Source organism: Corvus kubaryi, unplaced genomic scaffold, assembly GCF_017639235.1.
Source record: "Corvus kubaryi isolate FWS band 111438036 unplaced genomic scaffold, C.kubaryi_AGA036_p1.0 37300, whole genome shotgun sequence".
Lineage (NCBI taxonomy): Eukaryota > Metazoa > Chordata > Aves > Passeriformes > Corvidae > Corvus > Corvus kubaryi.
In genome coordinates, this window is record NW_024581093.1 from 9860167 (window position 1) to 9882487 (window position 22321).

General features: G+C 41.7%; 1 protein-coding gene across 1 annotated transcript; it reads right to left on the reverse strand.

Annotated features, from left to right (window-relative positions):
• Positions 1 to 2135: 2135 nt before the first annotated feature.
• Positions 2136 to 22312, reverse strand: RBL2 (RB transcriptional corepressor like 2). The gene is made up of 22 exons (XM_042027505.1): positions 22129 to 22312; positions 20664 to 20794; positions 19260 to 19460; positions 18562 to 18626; positions 15112 to 15240; positions 14143 to 14303; positions 13973 to 14037; positions 13100 to 13286; positions 12223 to 12389; positions 11498 to 11607; positions 10515 to 10618; positions 10019 to 10156; positions 9646 to 9810; positions 8979 to 9090; positions 8108 to 8380; positions 7354 to 7625; positions 6595 to 6771; positions 6343 to 6414; positions 5844 to 5961; positions 4645 to 4847; positions 4274 to 4438; positions 2136 to 3856 (listed from the first exon to the last, which is right to left on the reverse strand). Exons 1-22 carry the CDS (start codon positions 22195 to 22197, stop codon positions 3686 to 3688), a joined length of 3255 nt encoding a protein of 1084 aa, XP_041883439.1. The 5' UTR covers positions 22198 to 22312; the 3' UTR covers positions 2136 to 3685.
• Positions 22313 to 22321: the final 9 nt, after the last annotated feature.

Here is a 22321-nt window from a genome sequence, read left to right on the forward strand (position 1 = left end):
CTGTAGTGACTCATGTGAACATGAGGTGGTATTTCAGGAGGTGTGATGTGGGGTTTGTGTTGAGTTTGTGTTTTTATCTGGCAGGCTAAATTCACTTGTCGTTAACAACCTTTCACTGTTCTGTTTGAGAACAACTGCTTGGCTTCTAAGGAAATAGACGAAGACTTCCCCAGTAGTGTCATACACTCAGTAACAGGAAAATGAGATGGCTCTGTGGCGCTTGCCTCAGTCAGTGTTCTGAGTGGCATTCATGCCCCATTAGCCTTGGTATTCTGGATGCCCAGCATGTAATGAGCAATTGGAAGTGCCTTGGAATTGTCGTGTGCCTGATCTGAGTTTGCAGTAGAGGACAGGAATGGAGGAAATGATCTGAAGGTGAGTTTGTATTGCCTGGAAAAGCAGTGGTGTTTGCCTTTCAAGGAAAGGACAGGGGAAGAGTTTGAGGGTATATGTACTGTCCTGGAGTGTTGCCACAAAAATACTGTAAAATGAGTTCTGTTGCTGCTGTTGCTCTCTAACTTTTTGGGAAGGCTGAAACTGAAATTTAAATGCTTCAGATTTATCATGGGCAAGGTTTTAGTTAGAGGACTCCTGGTGCGAAGCAGACGATGGGCCTGGCCTTGTGCTGAGCGTGTGAACTGCTTGGGCAGGGGCAGCCTGGAGCTAAACCAGACTCTGACAGTTCCTCTTTACTCAGTTTTATGATCATTCAGAAGCCTCTAATACATCACTGACTTGCACATTTCCTAAGTCACTTAGGCGGAGGATTTGTGTAGAAGTGAAATCCTCCTAATCTTGGGCCGCTCTTTGGTGTTGGCTGCAGCACAGCTCCAGCTGCCAGTGCTGCTGGTGGCCAGGAACAATGTCCAGAAGGAATGACAGGATAATGCTGTGAAAGTGATGGTTATTGGAGGAAGTTTTGTTCTTCTGTGAGCTGTCACAGACCCCTGCAAGGCTGGTCACTAGGCTGGATTGCTCCAAGCTAAATCCAGCTAACAGCAGTTTGTTAAGAATAATTTTGTTGCTTTAGAGAATGTAGAATTTTAGTTTAGAATGAATAATCTGAAAAATTATTCTTTTTATTAGACTGGGAGAGAGAATGCTGTGTATTTCTGTAGTCATATTTGTGTACAAGAAGCTGTTCCAGGAGCAAGGTAGGTGAATGAGTACTGAAACAGTGCCATGGAAATCAAATCCTTTTCTCCTGGATTGTGCTGTTTTTCCTAGAACAGGTACATAATTTGATGAAAGACTAAGGTCTGGCCAATACTTTGAGAAGGGGATGTTTCTGAATATCATCTTTGAAATTCTGAATTCTCTAAAGAACATTTCCCAGAGATCTGCAAGTTACACCAGTGGAGTCTCCTGCTGAGGTTGCAGTTGGATTTCAACCAAACCTAAGTAATGGAAGAAATTATTTGAAGCCGCTTCAGTTGTTTTCTTTTTTCTTTTAATATCAAGTTTGCATGCCTTTTTTATTTTCGTTTGGAACACCTCTGTTGAAGTATTTTTTTGTTGGTTTTTTTCTTTTTGAAGCAAATGCTAAAAAACTATAAACTGCAACTTGTATCTTTATTGTTATTTACAGCTGATACTAACTTAGCAACTTGGTTTCAGAAATGGACAGAAATAGCAGTGGATGAAATAGTATCAGGGCCCCTAGGTAAAAATGCAGGAGAAAACCAGTGTACCCTTAGCTGTACAAATACAGCACTGGCCAGTAGTGGTCAAAGCTGTTCTTAACTGCTTAAGAATGTTTAGAAATTTCCCTCAGTTGAAGTGGGAGTGCACAGTGCATATGAAATAAAGTTTTTGGGTGTGTGAGATGTTGTGTTAAAAGTTCCTGCAGGGAAGGCAAAGCAGATTGTTCGTTCTGGAGCCCTCCTGTTGTGCAGTGAGACAGCCACCCTCCTCCTCCTCTGCCAAGGGAGCTGGGGCATTCCCTGGCACTGCTGTCCCTGTCAGGCCCTGCCTGGTGCCTTCTGATGGAGCAGCAGGAAGGGACACGCTTGGAACAACCACAGTGACTAAACCAGGGCAGGAGTAAATCCTTTCCCTAAGACGTGTTTATTTTTTTCTAAACCCTTAATTGCAGCTTTGCACATACAATACTTTTTCACACAAGAACATAAAACTGTGAGTTTACAAAGTCTTTATTGAAAAATACAATTGCAATATTTTCATACAAAGTGAAGTAAATGGAACATAGTAACAACAAGAATTGTCTGACACTTCCATAAATATTTTTACAGAAACATCTACACAACTTCTGGACTTCAGCTTTTTGTTATGCAGGTAAGAAAAACCATGTTTTTATTTTACTTTAGCTGAATTTGCAGTGGAATTAAGTCTTAAATTTTCCTATTATTTGGAAGGGCAGGAATGACTGAAAACAGGGCTTTTAGCTTTTCCTTAGAAAGCCTTGTGGAACCTGAGTGTGCCACATTTTACATGAAGAACACCCCCTCCCCAGCAGAGGACTGGCATCCTGTACTATGGGAGAGGGTTGATGCTTTCCTAACAAGTCTGGTATTTTGGAACTATTTTAAATGCAAACAAGTGGTAAGTGTAATATGCACCACCTCGTGATCCTGTTAGTAGGGGAGGGATTTCTCATAGGCAGCCTCATTTAGGCCATTTAAAAAACCCAAAGCAAAACATAAAACCAAACGCCCAAGCCCTGTCCTTTAAACACAAAATATCTAAGTATATGTTTTAGGAGATGGGCACCACCTTTCTGCTGCTGAGGGCACAAGGGCTATAGTGCCTGACTATCAAGAAAAGCACAACAAAGCATATAAAATTCCTTGAAGAAAGTACACATCCCTGGCTTCTTGCATTCATTGTTGCGTATACATCAAGTTACAATGAATTCTGAATGCCATTTGCTGACAAGAGGAGCAATGGGATGTCAGATTGAAATAAATACAAAAGTCAAATTGTTTCAGTACAGAAAGACAGCTGAAGTCGGCCTTTGCAAAAAATATTCACATTTAGAAAGTGCCATTGCAAATATATAGCAAAACTCACCTGCCTTAAACATGATGCTCCACAGCCCCAGCCCAGGTGTCACCTTGGGAACACAAGTTCACTTTCAAAGACTGCACAGCTCAAACCAATCAACATAATCACCTCCCTTGGGACAGCAGCAAAAGGCCACACAGTAAAGCTTACCACTGATGGTTCTCATGGAAGGGCACATGGAATATCCTGAATAGGGACAGAGTCCATCCATCCAGCTTCCATCAGGGCTCAAACCACTTACTCCCCTTGTCCCTTTCCAAGCAAAATGGGACTGTGTAAGAATGTTACTCCTGTTAGTTTGTGGAGGGGGTTAGTGAGGAACCCCGACACTGGTGACTGTGGGTACCTTGGTGCAGGGCTCTGTGCTGAGGCACCTGGACCTGTCTGGCCACAGCTGACAGGTGAGGCACCATGAACACGGGCTGAGGGCACTGACTAGAGCAAAGCAAAGCTGTAAATTACCTGCTGCAAGGTCCACAGCTGTGAGAGGGGTGTGTTCTCCAGGCAAGGCTGGAAAGGGGTCACTTGCCTTGTGAAGAGCTTAAGCAGGCCCTGGGGTTGTGTAGAGGGTCTGAGGAGGATCCTCCCTGTCCCCAGCGCTGTCTCCCCTCATGCCCTGGTCCAGGCTTGACACAGTCAGGGAGGGAAGAGCTGTGCAGGCTCAGTGAGACCCTCGGTCATTTGCTACATCCTGGAGTCGTCTTAACAGAGCTGTGTGATTCTCCTGGCAGATTCGCTTGGCTGGGGCTTCAGTTCCATCCTCCAAGAGGATGCCTCTCTTCTTCGTGGGCGTTTCTCCAGTTCGAACCATGCTGTTAATTTCCTTTAGCCTCTGGAGGAGGGAGGAAGGGGGCAAAAGGATTAGCTCTCACTGTATTTAGTGACCGCCCCAATATGATGTGAACTGTTTTTAGATGCATTACAGTGGGACTGCACAGGCTTTTCTTGTGGAAATCTGTACTGTACCAAGGTACTTCATCACTCTGCTGGTCTTTCCCTTACTAGAGTACACAAAGTCTTACTCAAACTCAAGGGAGTTTGTTGTGTCTCTGCATGCAGAGCTCAAAGGCCCATCCAGCCCTACAGCTGTGACAGTTGCACTGGCAGTTTGATGAGCCTTAAGTGACGATGTGTGTGTTGGACAAGGTAAACAAAATGTCGTGTTGTAGGGTCTGCTCTAATTTCACTACCAAGAACAAGAAACAGGGTTAAGGAATTAAAGAATCAAACTGAAAACCTTTAGTCTCACCTTCGAGGGGCTGCTGCTGAAGTAGTAGAATATTTTCTCTTGGGGAGAGAGGGCAGACTCGTTCCTGTGTGGCGAGATGTACACGGGGTGGTGCTGGGAGAGCTGCACTCTGCGGGGGGAGCCAAGGCGCACGAACGGGTACGGCGAGAGTGGGGGGGAGTCTGTCTGTGAGGAGAGAAGAGGTGCTCAGCAGCTGCAGCCTGAGCTCAGGGCTTGCTCTTCCACGGATATGAGACCATACAGATGTACAACAAATTCAAGTTTTGTTGCGTTATTAGGGCAAATTAGTATTTTTTAATTTAAGGGGACTTCACTGCATAGTAAGTAGAAAAAGCTTTGTTTACCAAGGAAAAGCACAGAATGTAACTTACTGCACTTGAAGTGTACTTGAGGGCAAAGTCCTTGATCTGCTCGATGTAGATGTTGTTGTAGAACTGGATGAGGTCCCCCCGCTCCTCCTCCTCAGTGTCGCTGTTGGGGCCGGTGAGGCGGGTGGGGGTCGGGGGTGCGCTGGAGGGCTGGGGCACGGGGAGGGTGCTGCTGGAGCGCATCACCGGGCTGGAGTCACGGCTGCCTGCACGGGCACAGCCACACTGCTCAGGCACTGCCAGCCCTGCAGGCCCAGACACTCCCCTGCACACACACAGCCAGCCACCCTTGGGAAACAGGGACCGGAACCTGCTGCCACCAAAGTGCTGCCCGTTTTGATCCCTGAGCGTTTTCCCGTACATAAAAGCTTTGTTGATGTCTGACTTCTTACTGGATAAACTGCAAGGGATTTTCCCTAGGAGCTGAGTTGCATGACAATATAAAAAGAGCTGAAACTCCATTTTACAGCATTTGTGTTATACTTCTAGCTCTTTCTTGTTGCCACCTGTCACCTTTTCAAGTAAAGAATGGTAGTTTTTTCTGTTAGTAGGAGAAATACTTGGCTTGGTCATACTTCATACTAATTTAATGTGGAAAGTTGCAAAATATATGTATTTTTTCCCTTCCCTCCCTGCCACCTCCCTGTGACAGAAAATATTAATACCTACAGCTTCTACCATCATCTGTTAAATATCTTGGAAACTGCTGGTAGGAATACACAGCATCACTTCTTCAGTTTCCTTTATAGAAGTTAATTCAAGGAAAATGTGTCAGTTCACACAGCAAGAGAAGGATCTTCAGAGCTGTCAGCTATACTGAAATCAATGCTGTGGTGGTGGTCCTATCTCTGCAGACAGACAGTGCTACAAAAGAAATGCTGCAGCTCTGTGGTTGTGATAAGAGTAACTGTGAACCTGGGCTAGCCCAGATTTCCTCATTCTGCAAATTCAGAGTTCAGACCAGCACAGCAAATTCCCAAGGTAAGTGCATGTGGGGAGAGATTTGAAACTGTCCAGAGTGGGTGCAATAAAAACCTTAAGCTAGAGCAACTCTTAAATGTTATCAATGTATTTTTAACTGTGTCTAAGTTTATCAAAGGAGGAACTGTTTAGGGTGGGACAACACAAAATCCGACTCTTACTTTACGCACGGTTTTGGAAATTGAATTAAACCCAAACACCTGGCATTTGTCATCACTCACTTCTTTCTTTGTTCCTATCTTTGCTCCTGTCCGTAGGTGAGTTCTGCTGGCTGCTGCTGTCGCTGCTGCCGGAGTGGCGGCGGCGGCGGCGGCCCTTGATCAGGACACTGCGATAGACCTGCGGGGACAGGGAGCAGCGTGAGCAGGGGAGGGTGCAGCAGGTACCCAGCCAGGGAACAACTGCCTGCATGACACATCTGCTGCCTGTGGTACCAAACGGCTGCTTGCAGTAAAAATACAGCCTCCTAAGAGGAATAATACCCCATGGGTACTGCCTACTTAGGTTTTAAGTAAAGACATTTTCTATTTTAGTTATAGTTTAGCATAGAAAGCTTTCAGTAGTGCAGGATTTTGGATATGACCACTCTCTTTTGGGAATGACTCATGGACTGCATCCCCTTAATAATAAATGTTGCTTTGCCAAATGATCTGTTCCCACAATAGAACAAAGGCATTTAATAAACCAGACCCCACATATTTAAATTGTGACTGTGCTCACGTGACTCTTGGCTTGCGGCTGTGTCCGGTAGCAGCGCATGATGTTCTGGAATGATCTGTCTTCATTAGTAACCTAACGGAAGGGGGATGCACAGAAAAGGTTCTCAGTTTGTCTGCGGGCTTTTGTATTTTGTTTTGTTTGGGGGTGGTTCTCTGTGTGTTTCTTGGTTTGAGGTTTTTTGAGGAATTGTAGTATTTGGAATATTAAGTATTAAAGGAGTTTTTGTTTGCTTTTTCTTTGTTCACATTTTACCTTAGTCATGACATAGATGGCACACATCAGCAGCTGATCCAGGTGTCTGTCCATCATGATTTCAGGGCAGTGCACCAAGGAATACTCAAAGCATGTCCAGATCTTTTTGCGCAGCTCATCAGACACATCAAGTTTGACACAGAGATCCCTCAGACGAACACTGGCCAAATGATACACCTGTGGCAATGGACACTGTGCTCAGGGCCACAGCAACACTGCTTTTCTGACCCAGCAAGAGTAGTTCAGACTTGCACACCTGTAGAGCTTGTGCCAGTGCTAAGCCAAGAGAAGAGTAACTAAATTCAAATTTAACTTTTTTACTTACAAGACACAGACATTCTCAGTACTGGTGTCAGTGCTAAGAAAACATCTGTTTGAAGCTTAAATCTGTCCTGAGCCTTTAAGCTGTCCTGAGCCCAGAAAGGGCACTGCATTGCCTACAGAAACCCCTGTACTGAATAAACCAGAAAGTCTCAAAAGAGAACCTCTTTCTTTGGAAGAGTCTTCAAGAAAAGGGACACCTTTAAGAACCTGCTGGCCAAGTACAGAATCTATTTCCAAGTCCTGATGTGCTAGCACACTCCTTTGCTAGTGAGAAGTGGCCTGCAGGAGAAAACTACTCTGTGTGTATGAATAACTAAAGGTATAGATTAAATTAAATACACCCTCATTATTACAACCAATAAGCGTGTATTGTTTAAATTACTGCAGGTTTACCAAAACAAGAACTAAGCAAAGCAACCTTAGATCAAGAAGTACCTTTCTGAAGAAGAGTGAAAGAGAGCCCATCTTGCGAGGCCTGACAGCTGTGGCAGTGAAGTGCTGGGTGTGTCTCTGCTCGCCAGGGGAGATCTGCTGCACTGTTAACTGGCCTGGCAACTGCAGTGCTGCCCCAGTCATCTGAGTGTTCAGGGTGCCAGCCAGAGTCTGGGCACTCAGAGGCTGCATGGGCCCAGACACAGCCTGCGGCTGGGTACCTACATTTACTTGGACTGGGAAGAAAGTTATTCCTCCATTTTCATTGGCAATACCTGTAATTTAACAAAAAGAGCCTGAAGTAAGGGCAAGTTCTGTGGGGGACGTGTGTGTGTGTTTGTGGTTTTGAGTTTTTTAAAACAATTCAGTTCTTATTAGCTGCTTATAACTATACACTTAGCATATTATACATGAGATTGTTTAATCAAAATACTTTGGAAACTTCATCCTAAGACAAGAAGATAATGAAGCTGAACTAAGGTTTTCATACTAATGCAGCTTTCATCCCCTCTCAGTTCCAGGAGGGCTTACTGAAACAACTGTTTTATAAAACAGACCCTGGCAGTCAGAAGAACATCCTCATGCTCTACATGCTCCGTCCTTAAACTCTGCTTGTCTATTCAAACTATTTTTCCTACTTATGAATCCTTATGAACATACTTTTTTCTGGCCAACTGTTCCCCCCTCTCTTCTTGGCTGTATTCTAATACTCTGATGGGAACAAGCCTGAATAGTTGTGCAGCAGCTTTTCCCTCACCTTGCACTGGTATTGTCACCGTCTGCCCGTTGTTGGCTGTCACGGTGGCCGTTGCCACGGTCACCAGGGTCTGGCCAGGCACAGGAGTCACGGACACGGCCTCGGGGCTCACGTTCTGCACTGGCACCGTGCTCACCACGGGCTGCGGGGGCACCCTCACCGCGGTGCCACCCTCGGGGGCACTGTCATTGTCAGCAAACAGGCGCCGCCGCGTGGGGTTGGCTGTGGGAGAGCTGTACCTGTCGTACAGGGTGGCTGGAGGGGAGGAAAGGCCTGGGGAAGAAAAACACACACACACATATAAATATAGATTTAACTCTTGTTTTATAATCCCTTCTTCTACAACTAGGTGATGGAAATCTAATGCAAACCAAAATCTGTCATTCAAAGCTCTTCAGGAAAGAATTTCTGGAAGTACATACTGCTTTTAGAGATGACTTAATCTTAGATAATGCTGTGTTTAATATTTTTCTAAGTTCATGTATTATATTTTATTTCTTCTAGCAAAAAAAGTTTGAGATGTCACATAACTCAATATATAGTGGAGTTTCTCTCCTGGCATAGTAATAAAGCAAATCAATTAGAGCATAAGTTGTGTGTGTGCCTGTATAAATACTGTTTAACATATACATACACACATGCTGTTCGTATCTATCACCTGAGAACACCCTATCAAAGCAGTATTTAGTTCAGTGATACAATGAATCCATCAGTCTTACACCTCTGATGCAACTCTGTGAGTTGCAATACAAATACCATTCACAAATGTGTTTGCAGCTAACTGTACATTGGCATTAAAGCAGCGTCCTTCCTTACATAATTTAATCTAGCTAAGCAATGCATAGCATGTTCTGCTTTTAAAAAATCTCACCTTTTCCCAGTCCTCCACTTTCAGCACGAACCTCGTTTATTCGCCGTGGTGTCAATGGTGAACCTACAACACTGTTCCCAGCAGATTTCTCGAAGTACTGAGGTGGCATTACCTAAAATATTTATCCTTTTATTAGAGTGTCTCTATCACACATTAACTACATAGCAAATTTTTAAAAGCTACAGCACTACAGATTTTGAACAGCAAAACTCCGTGGAAAAAGAACAAGAAAAGCGACCAACTTACCCTAAGCCAAACTAGCCCAAGAAAACCAGTAGTGCATAGTGATTGTGCTGCTCTGGAAGATACACACTGTAATAGTCTTTCTGTGACTACTGCTGTGTGTACTTTTTACCACATTCTTGCTTAATAATCTTTTCAAGTGAGACTTTCCTGCTTGACCATTTTTGTTCATTGTTCTGCTAACCAATAAAATACTAGATAAAATACTGGGTGAGAATTTTCTCTGCTGCCTGTCTCTGTTGCAGATGTCTCCACAGAGATGACTCTAACCAGGCCAGAGCACACTGCACTGCACGTACTGCCTTCCCTGCACTGATGGGCTGCGATGGTGGGATTGCTACTGGGCCTCGTAAGGCCTCTCCTTCAGGGTACAAAGGCCTCTGTCTGATTATGAAAGCAGTGTAACACACTGAGATGTGCTCACCTCTTCACAAGTAGGAACTTTGTTTTCATTCTCTCTGATCCTGTCCCACAGTACAGATTCCCGTTTCCATGCCATACTTTCCAGGATCTGCTCTTCAATGTGGTTCAGGTGTTTTACCACTTCCCGACAAAGGCCATCCTCTGCTCTAATGAAAACCTCAATTACCTGTGCAGTGGATAATTATGATCAACATAACGTACTTGTTTCATACATTGATTCTTAAACAAAGATCTAAGTCCAATACTTGATTTTCATGGAAGAAGAGACTATTAGAAATATGAAGGCTGCATTACTATGACTCAATCCTATACTGTCATACAGGTCAATGAGCACTCATGACCTGATCAGCATTTCTAGCTATCCAACACATTACCTTGTAAAAATGATAAACTGGAATGTCAAATATTTCGGTGATGAACGGGAAGTTTCCAGGTGGGTTGTATGTAAAGGTAATGATCTCCAGGCAACATGCCAGCAGAGACCTGTGAAACACATCTTGCTCCAGTATTGCCTGCAAGAGTTGCAAATTTTAAAGCTTATTTTACAGTGTAACTATAGAACAATAAACAACTTTTTTTATTGTCTCAACAGCAAGATTCTCAAGCTTACAAAAAGTGAAGCTATTTTGTAAGGGACAGAACAGAATTCAAAATGAGCCCTCCTTTACTCATTAAAAATTTCATCTATCTTTGTGTTTGCAAACACAAATAATTTCTTGAACCTTTTTTCTTCCATTCAGGTGTACTTACAGGGTTCTTCTCAGAGATTTACCCTCATTTTAAATAGCTGACAATTCTGCTCTACATCTGTGTTCTTTTTTTGCAGGTCCAACTTTAAAAGTGAGGAACCCTTTGATTAGTTTTCCTTACAGATAAGTCAGCGTCTCCCAGTCTCTTCCTTTCTTGCTCAATGACTGACTCCAAGACCTTGTAGTAGAGCATCTCAGCACGACGAAAATGTTTACTAGCAACATCTGCAGGAAGTTTAAATAAAAGCAATATTGTAAAATGCAACATAAAAGCATTATCTTCTTCATCTTCAGGTACAGAGATGCAACAGTAGCTTGTGTGGATTTCTGTGCTTCTGTGGCTACAATACTTTCAGGACTAAACCAGTTAAAGTAGGGATCCTTCTCCTACATTGCACTGACTTGTGAATGCAGAGCAGAATAACTTGCTACTGAACCCAGATTTCGGTGACATCACCATGTATAAGAACAATCCTTAACATTGCTATAATGTACACAATTCCAATTCAGAAAATGCAATGAAAAACACACCTGTAAGGATCCACCTCGCACTGTGCAACAAAAAGCACTGAAGCAACTAAGTTGACAAGAACAAAGGAAGGCCTTATTAAGAAACAAGGTCAAGAGCATCTTCCTCATATTCAATCCATCTTCAGGCACTTCAGATATCAAGACAACTTTGCAAGTTGTGTTTTTGTGTTTTTACTGGCAGGATTTTAATACCTGTACTAATCCATCCTCACATGTAAGCTAAAATTGCTGTTGGGTTTTTGAAGACTACAGTTACTCAGATTTTCTCTACCATCATAGAAATCCATGCCACCACTAATATTCTTATATTTGAGAGAAAAAGTGGTACACTTAACAGTGCTTTTCACTTCTCTAGTACTCAAAGCATGATCAAATTCCAGTGATTCAAACTAAGGCTGATTATAAAATTTTACACAGCATTGAAATTTGCTGTCTAAAGAATACATGAAAAGTCAAGAGAAGTAGAAAAGCCACTTGTGCTAAAGCATAACCTGTATGTAAAACTTAATTACAAGAGATGGATGCGTTTACAGGCATTTTAATTCTTATCTGGATAAGCAAAATGTTTCCCACCTTTGGAAAAATTACTGAATTCTCCTTCAGACTGTGTGCTCTGACAGTACACTTCGTGCATTTCTTTTACTCTGTTTGCAATGGATTGAGAAGGATCTCTGGAACACGACCTGAAATAAAAACTAAACATTTTCAATATACTATTCTTACAAAGACCAAAAGCCCCCTATTTTTTATATGTTGAAAGCACAAAAAAAAGGAAATATATTGCACAGCAATACAAACAGATCCAAATGTGTCTAACTGCAAAACATCATATTATTGTATAGACTGCAGTAAATATGTTCATCTTTTCATGATCAAGGAGAGATATTTAAACAGCACTTTCCACATGACATAAAAATTGTTTAAAAATAAATTATTCCTGAAGCAACAGTTTATCCACATGGCAAATAAGGTGCAGTTTGCCTCTCCTACAGTATGGAGTGATTTCCTATGTAGTGCCATTTGCTAAGCAGGAAGAAAAGTCTTGACAATTTATACTGGCAACTTGTGGTTAGAGAAGCTCAAAACTGTTGGGTTTTAAATGGTGGATGTTTATCAGTCTCTAAGGACAGATGTGTCTAAATAAAGAGATTCCTTTGAAATGTAAATGTCTCTCTGGATTCCATTTTACTCCAGGAGTAAAAGACTGGCTCGCATTTTAAATTACACTGTTCAGAATTAATGTTTGTTATTAAAACCAGAATAGAAAATAAGATTATTTGGCTAAACATCAAATTTACCTGAGTATTTGCTCCAGATTTTCACTGGGGGCATTTTTCAGCCCTGCCAGCATCGTGTGCAGGCGGCTCAGGCTGTAGGTTGCTATGGAAACAGGTGTCACATATGGGTTGCTCTCTTTAATGTACTTGCGGCCAGTAAGGGGGGTTGTGATCCTAAGTGATTTGGACTGAAAACAAAAATATAACCACATATACATATGCACACTTTTATAAACTTTGATAAAGATCATAACCTAGAAACATCAATCTGCAGAATTCTTACTCTGTGTTATGGTAAAAAAATGGCTCCCAATCAAACAGCCCAAACCAGACCATGACTCAGGTAAGAACCAGCAATGAAGAATTTGTCTGTGTTGCTCATATGTTTGTATCAAACCGTTCTGTATAAACAGAGGGGATGTGACCTGTGCTGAAATGCAGATGTTGGAATTAAAGTGTGAAACAACTAGACCAATCTAAAAAATCCCCCCAAACCCCAGTACTCCCTTCCTAGCCCCTGAGTAACAAAGGTAGCTGCACCTCATACGAAAAGTGTACTGAGCTAGGGTTTCCTTTCAGCAGGTTTAATCTCTAATATGAGAAGTTCTTCTGATCAGCATTTTAGTTTATTTGCATCCGATCAAGCCATCGCATTAAAATAATGTAACATAAAGGACATCCCTTCAATTAGCACACAGCAAAATCAATGCATCTTCTAATCACCTAACCACACAATTACTTATTTTAACAAACACATTACATTCTTCACCATGAAGTCTAGCTCCCAATACTCCTCCCATTTTCTCCCCACACTCCTAGGTGTGTCTTATTTCTGTCTCCATAGACTGTGAGGGAAGGTGGCATATAAAAACAGCAACACAGACCATGCCATACTCACCCTGTCAAAATGCTGCTGCAAATTATTCTTCACTTGTACCCTTTCAGCTGTTTCCATTCCTGAAGGCGTGTTTAAGCACCTTGTGAGAGTTCCAATTTCTTCATCTGCATCCTCGCCAAGGAAGATTCGCTCATCGAGATTTCCCACTGACAGAACATACTCCTCATAGGCCTTGTTGATGGCTTTTCTACAGCAGGAAGGAAAGACAGACAAACCCCCTTTATTTAGACTGCTTTGTTCACCTGCTCACACAACAAACACAGTTCTGGCCTGGGGGAGGTCTACTTCAGATTTCTTTTGACCCTCACTGAAGCACTGAAGCTCCTTTAAGATCTACAGCACCTTAAACATAACAGCGGCAAGGACATTATTCTCCCTACATATCTGATGCCCTGCCATTTATCCAGCTGCAGGAAAAATGCAATAAAATACTGAGAACTCCTACTTTGTGGAAACTCCTCAAAATTTACACAGCATCGTATCATAAACTACACTGAACCATTTTTGTATCATTAAAAGAAAGTAATTCACACCCATGAACATCTCTAAACACCACCACACCCAATTCTTTCCCTCCCACTTCCTACTCAACGTGCTCCCACAGCATTTTCACAATAACCCTTTGAGTTACATACAAAAAAAAAAAATCCTGGAAAGAGAAACACAAGAGTAAAAGCAGACATCAGATACCACCATCCTGAAACATCACTCCTCTTTCAAGCAGGCCTCAGCCCACAGCACTCACAGGAACTGGAAGGCAGTGGTGGATGGCCATTACTAAACACACGAGGCAGCTACCAGTGCTCAGATAAGGTAACAAGGGCAGCTGGGTTACAGAGGGACACTCACACAAAGCACACCACAGTGACTTACACGCTATCTCCAAAGTTCCCAGGATCTAGAAACCCAGTCAGATTTTCATCTTTTCCTTTTAAGAGCTGTAAGACATTTAAGAACAAACGATGGGCACTTCATTTCTTAGAAACGTTTTGAAGCTAACAAGTAAGGAGAGATTTTTCTACATTACAAATTTACTGACGAACCTTTTTGTCAAAAAGCTTCCGAATATATGGCTTCCAAAAATGTTCCTTTATACCTTTTGCTTCTAAAACTAATCCATAATGTAAAGAACACAGTTTTTCAATGATGCAGGGAGGATCAGATGATACTTTATAATCCTTACTATGGAAGTCTTCAGGTAGACCTACAATTAAGAATATTGTATGATATAATTTTGCAAATCCATATCCTGTTTTCTTATTAAACTTAGATTCTAAGCTGTGTAGTCAAGCTAGTATGAAATTAAAACAGTAAACTAACTAGTTCCTTTGAAAGAACTACTAATTACATAATGCCCACTCAACTGGGTAATGTTATCGAAAGCAAATTTTAAGTTAGAGATTTAAGAACATTAGTGACTAAGTGATAAAAATTAAATATATCAATTCCAATAGGGAAAAAAATCAAACACTTGTGAACTACAATATTTATTTGAGATAATGGTCCCAGGTCACATCCAAAGCGCTGCAAGTACAGGCCAATACTGTACAGCACTGAAAATGAAATGCAAGTCTGGGAAGAGTTACATCAGAAACTCAGTGGCAACTTCTCACCATTCATTTGCATTTGTGGTTATCAAGTCAACCTATACCTCCATTCTCTTCAGAAAGAGAACAGCAGCAATCCAGAAATGAGAGAGAAACAAATCTCCCGTTTGAGCCCCGGGCCTTTCCAAACTGCTGCATCACGGGAACATTCCAGTCTTACTGTGTCCAGTGATGGCTGCGTCACTATGCACTTTTTCACTGATATTAAACCCTCATTAACTCAAATTATTACTATCAAGCTTCCTTCAAGGGTATTTCCACAGTACATCAAATTCTTGACTTAATGTATTATTGACAAAATTCACTAGTCTGTTATTATTACATTAATGGAATTAGAATTGCATAGCCAGAAACAGAAAACATTAATTCTCATGTATTTCAAATCAACTTTTTTTTTCAACATACCCTGAAAATTAGGATTCAGGAGTTCTTTACGGTTAGGACACTGCAGAGCATTTCCATACACGAGATCCAAAGCACATAACAAGAGATGGTAGGAATTGACCAAGTCATCACTGATCATAGGAAAATTTCCTGCAATATTAGAAAGACGTAAGACAAAAAAATGGCATGGAATTGAACATTTTTTAACCAAAACACTGTTGATGTTTGTATTACAATGAATAATGGAATCTTGGAAACACAGACTTTGCTGACTATAAATATCTGGATAGCAACACAGGCAGTAAAGCAGACTCACATTCAGCAACATAAAACAAATACAAAAGTAAAATATTTTTTCAGAAACAATAACTGTGAAGGAATTCAAATATATTGTGCTGTTTTGAAGTCAAACAATACCAAAATGTTGACAAATATGCTGTTGCTGCTCCCTCATTCACAGTAATCTCATTAACCAGTGCTTAAATAACTCAAAGCAGCGCAAACTGCCTCAAGGAAGAAAAATGTGCTTCCCTAACTCTGGCAGCACCAGCCCCACTGCCTGGCAGAGTCACGTCCTTCACTGGATTCCCACTGCACCTGCCCAAAGCAAATCCTGCTCTGAAGGCCAAGGAGGGGTAGGAGGTGTTCTGAGACTCAACTTTTCCCCTTTTCCTTGACTTTGCATTGCTGTAAGAAGTTGCAAAGAACTTTAACCTTGGCAAGGCTAGACCCAGGTTTTCAGATGGCCTAGAAACTGCTCCCTCCTTCAGCCCCTGCCCCTCACTCTCCAGAACAAATCTCTATTTAACTCAAAGTCTGATTTTTTTTTTTTAACAATCTGTTTTCTTACAAAAATTTTGCTGGGGGCACGGTCATTATAAATAGTAATAAATGTAACTTTATTTCTCTTGTGCTTTACAGAAGAGCTAAAATGTGCCTATCTCTGATCTGGTTTATTAAGTATTTTTTGTTTATTATCTTCCTGCAGGAAAGAGTCCTTGTAACCTCTTCACTCTTTTATTACCTTCCACAAAGATCACATTCAGAGTCATTACTCTTTATTGAACTCATTTATGTTTATGATATTCCTCTAGAGGAGTGGCCATAGCTAAAAACAGTTTTGTAAAATAAACTATACAATTAATTAATATCATAAATCACAATTCCATTATTTTTTATGCACAGCATGATGTTTCTATTACTCCTTAAATACTAATAACTCTTCCACTCTTTCCCTCTCCCCTTTTTCCTCAGGGAAGCTCCAAATCACTTAGCTGAACCCACTCTGAAGAACAGATTTAAATTCTTGAAGAAATCTATCATATAGTAATAAACTCACTTAGAAAAATAACAGCATAATTGAGAAAAATTCTGTAATCGTATATTCATTTTGATGTGTTCTATCAGTAACACACTAGTTTGTTCAAATTTATGTTATTTTCTGGTTCTGTGTTTGTTAGAAGAAAAATAACTTCAATGCAGAGAATTTAAACTATTGAAAATAATGAACCCTAGATGAAATTTTAATTAACTTTACCCACTTATCAGTTATTTCCAAATCATTAAAAGTTCACAGCAAAACAATGAAAGTCCTAAATACTATTAGAAAAACTTAAATCAATAAAATTCTCAAAGTAACTGTCATAACATAGGTTCAACTTCACAACCACGACAACTACCATGGCAGTCATTACTGTCAGCATAGTCAAAAATAAATATAATTGCACAGTACCAGTAGTTCCATAATAATTTTTTGTTGCTGACATTTCAAACAATGCTCACTTTCACAACCTCGTATCAAATAATAAAAAACATGTTATCTCAGTGCAGCAGAGATTTTTTTCCCCCATTGATTTTAAACAAAGAAATAGAAGAGTTTAAAGATCCTTACAAACAGTATGCCAGAAGCACAGTCCCACTAAGCAAGGGGCTCCCTCCGTGTGCAGTGCGTGAACTGAAGGCAATGGGCTGCAGGAACAGACAAGCCTGGGCCTGCCACTGATGTGTGGTTGCTGTAATAAGGATTTACTGCTCACCCCCAAAACACACACAACAAAACCTCACACCAACACCTAATGCCTTAATAGTCAACATTCAGTTTCCATTTTTGTGCTGCCACACTTTAATAATCACCTAGTAACTTTACAGCTTCTGTGTACTGTAATTATTTTTCTTTTAAAATTCAGTTGGATGCATTATCAACAAGGTATTCTCCATAAGGTTAGTTAGCATGTCTGAAACTGCTTGCTAATTAAGATGTAGTCAATCAATGATGCAGTTACTCAAACATATTAATCAATCATTTAGCAACAGGAAGAACCATGAAGTCCCTCTGCACCTTGTCAACCATCCAGCCTTCCCACAGAAATAAGGACTTTACAGAAAGGAAAAGAAAAATCTGTGATTTTTCAGACTGACCTACTTATTCTCTCAGCTGCCTGCCTACGCTAAGGAAGTGAAGTCCTGACTGACTGGAAATAAGTACAGTACTAAGTCTCCTCTGGGCTCAGTGGATGAAATCACGCTGTGTTTCAGGGCTGAAAGCACCACACTTGTCTAGGAAAGATTTCTCTTGTGCAATAAGGTGAAATCTGCAGCCTTACAAAAAGGCATCTTCTTCACAGGACAGAGTGCTCAGTGCAGCACTTGTGCCCAGCAGCACACCCTTCCTGACCTTCGTACAGGGATGTGGTGCTGAGGGTTCAGTACTGCTGCCAGGATCCCTCTGCAGTGTGGCACAGTGTAGAAAGAAAGGCTTTGTAAAAAAAGTTCTGTGCTGAACAAAATCAGTGCCAGGCCATTCTATATTGCCACAGCCTACTCTGTCCTAGCCTCAAAATCATCCAGTTAAGGGAATCAAAGCACACTTGTAGGAATCTTAACACTGATTCACTTCTAAATTTGAAAAAACACATCCCACCACACACCCCCAAACCAAAACAGAATTCCTTTTATCCCTCTCCTTGAAGACATTAAAATATTGGTTTTCCCCTAATAGATGTTATATTATGAAAAAAATCAAGTTACTGGACATTATCAGTGGATTTGAACCTACAATGATGCTCTTTCCATGTGGAATATCAATCCTGTCTTTACCTTCCCCAAAGCACTACCTTATTTATGTATCACTCACAGTGAACACTCATCAAAGCAGGACTTGAAACAAGGCCTAGGAATGTGGGAACTCTTCAAGACACAGATTTGATGAGGAAAGATTTTAGACTATATGTGCTATGACTGAACAACTGAAGCCTAAAATGAGGATTTAATCCTTTTTATCCTTCTTTTTTCTCTCAACAGTCATTATCAAGAAAAACATCTGAAATTCTCTACTGTTCTTATAAGCTTTAAGTCTGCTCTTACAATAAAGGTTATATGTACACTGCACCTATTTGGTGTTTTAAGGACTGATATAAAATAATGACTAATAAACCCATGTCTGCTGTATTTCATCTGTTTCAGATCTCTTACCTTTTGCATGAACAAACAGCACCCAACAAAACTGGAAAACTTCCGTCACAGTACATGGTTGTCGTCTTTTGGAGGAAAACACAGCAAGAAGACAATAAGCTCGATGAAACAAAACTGACAAAACATCATACAACAGTCAATAACTCAAAGAGAAAACCAAGCTTTACTACAGTGTGGCCAAAATCTTACACCCTTCCCACAAAACCCTGCCTAAAGCTAATACAGAAAGATGCACACAGGTTTAGTGTAGGTACAATCAGAACCCCAGCCTCAGCCTGCAAGTTCAATTCCACAGCACTCCTAACACACAGAGTAAGAAAGAAACAAAGCTTCCACTATGAAGTAAAATATCCACAAGATCTGCATCGATGAAGAAATCCATGGGAGTTACTGGGCAGTGAAACTGACTAAACTTTGCAATACTAGTGCTTCCCTTGTCTACAGGCTGATTGAAATCTCTCCCCTCTCCCCTACCCCTAAATAATTAGAAACTCAGCAGCTTCGGGATTTCCTGCCCCCTGTCAGATCTGAAACCAAAAAAGAGATTAAAAATTTACCACAGGTAAGGACAAACCAACTCTGATACAATAAACAACTATGAAAATACAGTCAAATTACTACTAAAACAACCAAGCAAGTTCATTATATTTTCACTAAAGTAACGCTCTAAAATTAGTCTGGAAATAACAGAAACACACCTCTGTTTTCTTCCTCTCTGTTGACGAGGTTGATCTTCTTGAGGATACCTGAAAACGTCCTGAAAAATGGGCTCATACTTCTTAAAAATGACTGCAGAAACAGTAAAGTTTCTCTCTAATCTCTCAGTTCGCTCTCTGAACTGGGATGGTAAATTTGCCATGTCTTCCCACTTCTTCATCTTGTTAAAAAACTCGATCAAGCTGGAAATACCCAACAAGTTAGATCAGAAAGGCCGTTTGTTTTTCCTGCAGAAATAAACTATAGATTTTCAACAAAAGTGCAATTTCTACTTCCCAAACTACTGAGGAAATGGTGGCACTGCAAACATGACAACGAACTCAGAGCCAGTCCTTCACCCATAAACATGGATGAGCTCAGACAGCTCGTGAAATATTTTTAGATCCTCAGCTGATAACCATGTTAACTATGTACTCACAAGTCTGGCATTTCCTCACAAAGACAAAATCAACTCCAACAGTCAGATTACTCTGAAATCAACTTGCCTTATTTTTCAGAATAATTTATTAACTTAAATAAAACAACCTGTAAGACCTACAATGCTAAGAATATTCTACAAAGTATGAAAAACCTCTTAAGTTTTAGTAAATTGCACTTTGCAAACTTGTCTTTAATTCCTTTTCGGCTTCTTTATCTACATCTTCTTTTTCATTGTTATTAGTCTTTGCTAGCCCAGATCACAGAAACAATTTATGAACATTCAATTCCCTGAATTTCTGATTTGGAAAACAAAAGTTTATACAGGAACACTTCTGCATTGTTTAAATCAACAGCAATGCTTCAACAGTAGAGGAAATGGGAGAAAAAGTATGTAAGAACATTCTTTCTTCTTTTTGTGCCAACCTACAGAACTTTTAGGAAACAATGAGATTGCTAATAAATGAAGTAAAATGTTTCAGAAGCTTTTCTTTATTACTTTATGGACATAAACATTTGATGCAAATTTGTTAATCAGATTCTGACCTCATTTAGTGACTTTAGCAAGAACATGTGAAGAGTGAAGTTTTCTTATGTAAAAATGGAGATAAATCATATGAGTATTTTCACAGTGAACTAAAAATGGTTTCTCATGTCAGAAGTTCACACTTCACACACCCCAAAAATTGACTGTTCTTCAGTGACTGGCTTCTTTCTCCTTTGAGTGAAGGAAGTCAGTATCTTACTTTGAAAACCAGTGTTTTTACGAACACAGTACTGAGCCAAAGGAGCTGCCCTACTCCTGTGGCAGTGAGCTATAATACAAACATTTCAGTGATAAAAAGTCTATCTTTAAAAGCAGAGAACAAGAAACACACTTAGCTTTTATTCTCTATTTCCAATTTCACAAGGTGATAAGCACTCTTTGAGGTCCTGTAAGTCTTTGGAAAGTCAGCAAGAAAAGTTACCTTTGGTCTGAACAGCGCAGGATTCTGATTAAGGATACGTAATTTCCTTCCGCTGTTCCTCTGCTCACAGTTGGAATTGCTTTCCTGCAAGCCACGTACAAGGCACAAGCCAGCCAATGCATGTCATTTCCCTGTGAATCAAAACATCAGGCATCTGAAAACTTCACTGAAAAGAAAAACATGCTTCTTAGCTACCCCAGCATCAGGGAAAAGAACTGTGTCCCGAAAAGATGAAGTTCAACCAGTGACAAACTTGATTTGCTGTTTCAAAGTTCTGTTGTCTTTTGGGTTTTTAACTGCAACAAAACAGGTACTAAATAGACACCTAATACTGAACTGCATCAAAGCCAAAATTACTAGTTACCGTTATAAATGTCACACTTGACTCAAAGTATAGCAATATATTTTTAGTGTTCTTCTCCTACAGATTTTGCACTGTTTTGACTAAAAACAAAACAAAACAAAACAAAAAAAAAAAAACCAAACCAAACCAAAACAAAAAAGGAAAAAAAAAGGCTACAGTTCCTTGCCACCAAAACATTCCTCTGCCCTCAACAGACAGTAGGAAAAGAAAAACATAGCTTCCATTTTGCTCTGTATTACACAGCAGAACAATTATTCAGTCTGGCACCTAAAGACAGAAATTAATTCTAATGAGCACTTGAAGTTTTAGTCTCCCTCTTTGATCAAACAGCAACACTTCAGTGGGAAAAGGACGGGTTAAACAAGGGGCCAAACTGAATTCGATGCTGTAGTTTTGTCAGGCTACGTGATGCCACGGGGCCGGGTGAGCGCACACCTTCGGGGGCAAGTCAAGGCTCCTTGCCGAGCATCGCAGCCCGTTTGCGATGTGACACAGGCGCTGTCGGAGCGGGACTCCTCCTTCCCGCACGGGCGGCTCCAGCGCTGCAGGACCGAGCCCTGCCCGAGAGCCGCCCGGTCACGGGGAGGGCAGCGCTGGGGAGACCGGAGAACTCCCGAGGATTATCACAAGCGCCACCTTTACTATAGGAAGGCACCGATAAAAGGCGCCTCCAAAGCTCCCCGGCGCGTCACCGCGTGTTCCTGTTTTCAAGAACGACGTGACCAACCCTTTACCTTGTACCCTTTACCTTGTACCCTTTACCCCCAGCCCGGGCCGTGCCGCGGCCATACAAGCCCCCAATAAATAACTGATAAATGCGATCACACCTGCGCTGCTGCGGAGCGGCGCTGGCCGAGGCCACCGTGCCGCTCCTCGGCCGAACTGCTGGGAGCGGAAGGACCACAGCGACGGGGGCACTTCCATTTTTAACACCTTTCCGCCGCTATGACTCCAAATTGCGATGTTTATTCCCGGCCGCCCGGGCGGTGCGAGGGAGAGGCCGCCGCGCCTCCAGGGCCGTTCCTTCCCTCCGCACTTCACCCCCCACCTCCCGCCAGCCTCCCCCCCGGGCCGGCCGGGGCCCCGTCGCCCCTCCCTCACCTCCAGGGTGTAGTTGCGCCTCATGCTCTGGTAGCTCAGCCAGGCCTCGGCGCGGGCGCGCTCGTCCATGTTGAGGCTCCTGCAGAGCTCTTCGTAGCGCTGCCGGGTCTCGCCGTCCTCGCCCGGCGGGGACGGGGCGGCGGCCGCGCCCCCCGCGGGACCCGGCTCGGCCCCGGCCGCGTCCTCGCCCGCC